This window comes from Taeniopygia guttata, chromosome 1 (assembly GCF_048771995.1).
Source record: "Taeniopygia guttata chromosome 1, bTaeGut7.mat, whole genome shotgun sequence".
Classification (NCBI taxonomy): Eukaryota; Metazoa; Chordata; class Aves; order Passeriformes; family Estrildidae; genus Taeniopygia; species Taeniopygia guttata.
Genome location: NC_133024.1, coordinates 74,864,074 through 74,871,790, shown reverse-complemented (window position 1 = coordinate 74,871,790; position 7,717 = coordinate 74,864,074). Strand labels below are relative to the sequence as shown.

The 7,717-nt window shown below is 38.6% G+C and overlaps 1 protein-coding gene across 3 annotated transcripts in view; it reads right to left on the bottom strand.

Annotated features, from left to right (window-relative positions):
* Window positions 1-1,909: 1,909 nt before the first annotated feature.
* Window positions 1,910-7,717, bottom strand: part of GPC6 (glypican 6) — a 718,331-nt gene continuing 712,523 nt past the window's right edge. For all 3 annotated transcript variants that reach the window (XM_072931250.1, XM_072931246.1, XM_072931248.1), the window contains 2 exons: window positions 7,537-7,712; window positions 1,910-7,102 (listed from right to left, as the gene is read on the bottom strand). In XM_072931250.1, the coding sequence (XP_072787351.1) occupies window positions 6,900-7,102; window positions 7,537-7,712 (379 nt within the window). In that variant the 3' untranslated portion in view covers window positions 1,910-6,899. The remainder of the gene's footprint in view (window positions 7,103-7,536; window positions 7,713-7,717) is intronic.

Sequence of the window (7,717 nt, the reverse complement as noted above, 5' to 3'; positions counted from 1 at the left end):
TTAACGTGCTAGCTGAAATGATGAAATACTTATTCTAAAAAAGTTTTCAAGGCCAGGATGATACTTTGAGGTGAGGGGTGAGGAGAGGAGCGATGAAAAGGAGCACTGTCCACCTGTAATCTGATATTTGGTGTATTTAGTGGAACTTGGGAGACCTCTAAGAAACTTAGAGGGTTAATGGAGTTTGGGCTTTATCCAAAGCCTCCTCTGAGTGTAATTTTCAGGCTGGAGAAGAAAAGTCACTAGATGCATAGTGAAATTGAGTAATTTTTATGACATATGTGAACAACATTTTTGTCTAAATAAAACTTTTTAAAAATGAAAAATGGACTATTGACATACAGAAATCTCTTTTAGGAAGTAGGCTCTTCCTCAGACTCTGAGAGATGCAGAATTAGACAGTCTACCAGGAAAATGAGAAGAAAGAGAGAAACTTGCAGCAGATTACCAAAGCACTGCTGACTTGTGAAGCAATATTTGTGCCTTTGCTATGTCCATGAGTAGACAGTTATAATCAGACTACACTGAAAATTCACAGGCAGTAGGTTGAAAAGAAGAGCTGGACAGATGTGAGGAGCTCCAGCTGTCCCTCACCTGATTTTATTGTTTATCCCCCATAGTCACATATGTGTGCTGGGTCTTACTGTTGAAGTCACTAAACCCTGTCTCATTCCTCAGGTGTCTTTCTATTCATCTTGGAATAAAAAAGCCCCATTGTTGGCAGGGACAACTTGCCTACCTAGGAGGCTCCCTGCTTTGGACAATCTGCGTGGGGACTCACTCACTGGAGAGCTACAAAAGAGCTGCAGGAGATGAGAGAAGGAGAGTTGTCTAAATGGCTAGTGTCTCACTTTGGAGAAAGCAAATTTCTTTCAAACTTCCTCAATGCTTGGAACTGAAAGCCATATATTCTGTATTATTTTCATGGAAGAAAATCATACTGATTTATGTTTTAGTAGGAGTAGATATGTCTTCCCTGGAAATTTGACTTTAAACATCTTCAGAAATGCTGACAGATGGACCTCCACTATATCTAAGATAAATAGTCAACATTCTGTACATCTTTTTGGCTAATGATAAATGGACACACTCTTTCCCTATCCCCTCTCAAGAAAAAGACAACTCCTCTTAGTAATGCAGCTGTTCTGAATGTAATAAACAAACTACACACCAGATGCTGCCAACTGCTTTAGGTATTAAGCCCCACAGATTTCTTGGTGGCAGAATAAAGGAGGAAAAGGAAGAAGATTTTTTTAATCAGCGTGAAACAAAAGCCTTTCATGTGTGTTATAATGTTAATTATCAGTGCTGCATAATTACATATAAAAGTGAAATAAGAACTGACTGAAATACCGATCCAATTTCCTGAAATTATTTGATTTAACAGGGTAGACTTTAAGCTATGGACAAACTCATATTACTTTCTTGAACTCCTGGAAAGTCCAGAGACTTCGACTGTGGGGAAACCAGGCAGAAAGTCTGCAAATGCTTTGGACTAAAGTGACAATGTAAGGTGACAATGCTAATGTCATTTCTTTTATGGACAGTGTTGTTGTTTTATTAAGAGTCAGAAATAAACCACATATGAACAGCTTCCAGAAAAAAGGGACTAATTTTTTTCTCCCTGATTGTAGTCAAAATCCTTGTTAATGACAAAGCTCCCATTTGCTTTGTCATGGCACCAGGATTTCACGCAGGTGCCATGCACAAGTCTGTTTATGACCTCATATGATGCACAATCAGAATCATAAACTATATACTCAGTACAAAAAGTAAGTAAATACTGTAAATGAGCACTGCATCTTACTTTGGCAAATTACCTTCAAGTGATCAGTTGTTTATATCGGTCAGACTTGAATAGGACAGACTGTTGCAAAGTGTTCAGACTGAATTAATTTGAGACCATCACTCTTGTCCAATGTTAGAACTTTATTTTAAAAGTTGAAGTTTTTCATTCTCCATTATGTCTCCTATACTGTTTAACAGATGAGGAAATTGTTGCTATCATAACATTTACCCTTCACATACCCTGTTACCATGGTACTCTGGTCTTTATCATTATCTTATCCAAAAAGGGTCATAATTACACATATTAATATAATCCTCACAGTCCGTCTGAGTAGTTGTAATGAAAACATTGCCATGCTCAGTGCATCACCGGCCCTATTTTTCTTGAAAGTAGGCATTGCTGAGTCTATTATGTTTTGACAACATAATCTCAGTACTGACACGAAGATTTAGCCTTTGACTGCTGAATTTCCCTTTAAAAGTATGGCTTTTTTCAATTTTATGTAACATTCCACTGTTGTTAACTCTGTCCATTCTCCTCTAGCAGGTTTGAACATTTATGGGTTAATATAGTAAAAATAGTTTTGTGGTCTTTGAAATGTGGATTTCTTCTTAATATCCATGATAAAATCTATGGAAACCTACATAATCATTCTAAAATTTTCTGTACTCAGTTCTAATGGGTTATTTTGGAAGCAAATTAAAAACAAAAGCCAAAATTTGCATCAGTGCTGTAATTTATTTTTTATGTTGAAGTAATAAAAGTTTCAGTGAATAAGTATAGTTACATTTGATAATTATTCAAAATCAGTTAGTAAACTGAAGGCAACTGCTGCCTGCTGAGACACTGCACATAGAGCCCACCTCCCAAGAACAGCTCCAGCTCATGGAATCACAGAATCACAGAATGGGTCAGGCTGGAAGGGACCACAGTGGGTTATCTGGTCCAACCTCCCTTCTCAAACAGGGTCATCCTGGAGCACATGGCACAGGATTGTGTCCAGATGGTTCTTGAATCTCTCCAGTGAGGGATACTCTACAGCCTCTCTGAGCAGTCTGTGCCACTGCCCAGTCACATGCACAGTAAAGCCATTTTGCATGGAAGCAGCTCAAACTGGTTCACACACCTGTGGGAATAATTTTTCCTAAAAAGTCCCACAGAACTGGGATGATTTGTGCATCTAAGACTCAGATTTTCGGTGCTTTCCATGGACAGAGGTCTATGATGCCTCTTAGGGAACTGAGATAGATCAACCCTTACCAGAACACTGAGGCACAGTTTCCTTTCTCCTTCCTCTTTTGCAGGAAATCTCTATTTTCTTTTTTCAATTTTTTCTGATTGTCTTTTTTTGAAATGCCTAAGTTTGGCCAGAGTCCAGGTAGTCTGCACTGTATTTACACTACTATGTACTGAGTCATCAGTAGAAAAATCTGCAGTAAAATGAACATGAAAAATTTGGGGATAATGCAAAAACAATTTGGTTAATATTGAAAAGATAGAACCTCACAGGGGTCTACAGCAATGGTTATGTAATTAATTACATCTAATTTTTTATTAGTCTCCACTTTAAGAGAACATTACATGTGAAGAACTTCTAGATTGCGCAGCATAGAGGGTTTACATAATCAAAGGACTTTTCCTTAGGACTTAGCCCCTTTTTCTTGAACACGTAATTGTCTTCTTTATAATTTCTTACTTTATCTGCTGCTAACAGAAGGGAAATATTTTAATTGTGGCACACCAAAAAATTACCTCAGAAGAAGAGCTATTGGATGCAAAGGATGTGTGAATAGAATAATTGGAAATTATGTAGATTCTCACATTTATGAACATGAATGCCTTTTCTTTTCTCTCCTTCCTTCCCAATTTCATTTTCTCTGTAGATTTAATAGCTCTCTTAATCTCAGAAAAATGCAATGTATGAAGAATACATTCAACCTTTAGGGACTATTAAAGAAATGTATACACAGTAACTTCACGCAAAGGTATCTCTGTCTCCTGATAAAATATCACCATGCCTAGTAGGAAAATAAGAGAAGAAATAATAATGTGGAAGACAAAAATTTCTGTCAGAACTCCTGCAAGAAGCATGTTTTGGCAAAGATTAAGCTGGTGTGTTGTTTGAGCAGCAGTGTATAAGATCCAGTTCAAGAAGAGCAGGGCAAGCTCCTCCAGTGATGAGTGCCTTCAGTGAACCCCAGGTTTTTTCCTACTCCTTGTTCAAAAGGATCCAACTTACTCCTTGTCCAAAAGTCCATGGAGGTCTTCAAATAGATGAGAGCATCCTGGACACACACCTTGGCTGCACCATCTGAAAACAGTAATCAGATCACCTACATGTGTGCCAAGGCTAACACAACAACCTGATGAGTCTATCAGCTCCTTCACTAGCAGTGTGGAGCAAGTACAACAGAGGACTTGCATCAGAGGGCTGGGACACTTCCGCCTGTCTTTCAGATCCAGAATAATCAGATGGAAATAGAATCAGTTACCACTGAATAAACACACAACCAGAGAAATCAAAATCAAACTTAACTTCTCCTGAAACGAAGTTGGTGAGGATGTAGAGAGGATGTGGAGATGGGTAGAAAGAGATGGATCAGGGGATATTTTTAAAGGGTTCTCCTTGTAGAAACAGCTTGTGCAATTTCGGGAAAAAATTAAAAGCAAAGACCTTCTGCTTGATACCTGCTGTACCAGGGCAAAAGAAAAAGCCTATGAGAATTGGCTTAAACTTTCTGGACACAGAAAATGCTCAATCAGAAGACTTGCTCCAGGGGGAACATTTGGAGAAGCAGGAAGCATTGCTATGGCCGTGTAAATCCCATGTGATCCGTACGCTTAGACAGTGACATACTAGTCTGGGACCAGAAGAACAGACCACCTGTCAGGGCCAGGCTGGATGGGGCCCTGAGCAACTTCACCTGGTGAATGGCATCCCTGCCTATAGCAAGGGGGGTTGCAACTAGATGATCTTTAAGGTCCCTTCCAACCCAGACCATTCCATGATTCTATGATTCTGTGATGCTATCTATCATTATATTTCAAAGTAAATGAATGGGGAAGAAAAGGAATTGAATACAAGTGGCTCAAAACTTATGCTTTTTGTTATTAGACATACTATATAAATAGATTGTAAATACTTTTTGGTAAAAGTGCTTAAGTATACTTTATTCTAATGTGCTGTGTGTTTTCTATTTTAATTTCATGCCTAAATTGATAGCTAATTATAATTTGACAAGAAAAAGCGATTGCAATGGATATGATCTACCTGCTCTGCTGCTAAATTGGAATGTGGTTGGCTGGCTTTACAGTGTTACCACAATTTGTGTATTTCCAGAGTCAATGTAAGAATCAGGAAATAAATTTATGGCAAATCATTTCAACACCACACAGAACTGCCCCAAAAATCCTTTGTCTGTGGTCGATAGAAGAAGGAAGATTTTGATGTCTAAGTTTTGATACACATTTGTCCAGGATTTAAACAGCTTCCATCTTGGGTTTTATGACCAGATGCAAATTAGGGAAACTCTATCCCAGACCATAACCATTTAGACAATGATTATTAAAGCAATGTACCCTTGAAGAATCTGAAGTACAATTACCATCACAATAAACATCCATGTCCTTCTCTAGGCCTATCATACAAACTCACATGCTCCCCCCCACCCCTCCACCAAATACACACATATGAGCGAGGTTTTCTCCACCAACCTTCAAACGTGTTAGGAAATGGACAACTGGATATGTAAAAAATTCTCTTCTTTGATTTCATGCTCACCAGTCATTAAAGGGTTACTTTTCAGAGCAGCAAAAAAAGAAGAGTTGGTTGACCAAACATTTTTTTTCCTTATAAAGAAGTGTCAACCCTGAGCTTGTAATTAAGAAGTTAAAATCTGTGATTTATATATATTTATATATATAAAAATAGATGATCATACTAAGACTAAAAAAGTGAAAGAAATCTCCATGTCAGTACTATATATTTGATCTGAAATTTTGTAGAAGAAATCCTTGCAACACTGAAATTAACTGATATGAAAGATGTAGTTAGGTGTGAAACACACTATTGATCTGGTTGCTGTTAGTCTATTAGAGAATTGGTGTCTTGGTAGGGTAATGGACATAGTAGCAAAAAGTTCTAATCGATGTCAGAATAGTAACAAAAGGAAAAAGATTACATCACAAGAGATTATTTTCTGTCTGAACCCATAAGGGGTCAAGAGAGTTGTTTAACATTACCATCATGGCTGGTGAGCTCACAGGGGTGAGCTAAGTGGAAAACTGTGGCAATTCTATAACATGGATAAATCCTAAAAGAAACTAGGTGAAGTCGTGTTACTACTCATATTTTTACTGGGCATTAATATTCAAATCCTAAGCAACTGTAACATGACATTCTGAAGCTAGTGGAGCTACTACCATACTAAAAGATAAACTTAGTTTTCAGCTTCTCTACCTTCATACCAATCTGATGTGGTTGGCAGATGGAGTGCAAGAACTCACTGCTGAGACATACTTTTTTAGTGTTGGGGGAAAAAAAATCCAGCCTTCCTCCCTATAACAGTGATCATTCTGATGACCTGAATCATCCTATAGAAGTTCCTAAAGGAAACCTGTCTGTCAGTGAAGAATGGTTGCATTTTTTTTTGTTCCTTTCTTGTCTTTTTTGTTTTGTTTTGTTTTGTTTTGTTGATCTTATGTTGAAATGCAGCAGCCTTGAGTCAGGCTTGAATCAGAAAGAAAACTTTCTTGATTTCTTCCCCCGTCTTTTTTCTCACTGGGGAAAAACACATACTGTAAGATCTTTTTTCCCTTTTGCAGCATAAAAGGAAATGAAGCTCAGAAAGTCTCCTGTAATAAAGGATTGAGAAAGAATTCTCTCAAGAGTGGGTATTGTCTTCAGAGATATCTGAAAAAAGCAGGAAGCAGTTCAGTCTGGCACCTGGTACTCTTTGGGAAAACTAAAATGGGAAGCAGATTGCAATAACTGCCATCTTGTAGAAAACTGCAAGTGTTTGTGGCGTGGTCCATTGTCCAAGAGTATAAGAAAAGAAGAAAGTAGGCTGTTTCTGTATCTAAAACACAGTTTCTCTGACTAGATCCAGGATTATCTCCACTGTCTCTGCAGTACAAGGCTGAGGAAGATGATGAGCAACGTCTGCAGTGACCAGCCAGGCTGTGTGGCTGAAGCCTCCACCTCCCTCCTGTCTGAGTCAACAGGCGGCGCTTCGGTGGTGACGAAGTCAAATTCGGTGGCACAGATGTCGTCCGTGCAGCCGCTTCCACTGCCTGAGCCGCTGGTTTCGTCACCTGGCACAAAGAAGTGAGGGAAACAGCGTGAGTGCTATGGCTTACAGCTTTCATCCCTTTTCTCCCTTCCACTTGGCACCCCAGTGGGGATAAACACATTGGGAAGGAGGAAGTGTTGGTGGTGCTAAATTTCAATGAGCAAAGCTTCCAAATGAAACCCACTGTGACTTAATTAGGTGATTAAGTGCTCTTCTGAAAAGGGATCAGACTGCTGTCATTATGGAAAGCCTTCAGTGTCTGGATGTATTAAACATGAAGATAAGCAAAAGAAGCAAAATAAACAATTATATAACTGGAATTTCATGGAACAGAAAAAGACTTTTTATGTTGTCAGCAGCGCAGAGCAAAAGACCACAGTAAGTCATTGCAACAGAGCCAATTTATAAATGGGCTCCAAAATTACAGCTATGTAATGACATTTAATGGTTTCTTACTCGTGTCCTGGAAGTTGACATCATTCCCATTGTACGCGTTCTTCAGTTTGTTAGTCATGACACGTAAGGCCATGATTTGCTGTCGAATGAAGGTGTCTGGCCTTGTGATGTCCACATCTACTTCTGGATTGTTGATCTGGTTGGTCAAGCCATCATTCATAATCTCAGGCAAGTATCTATA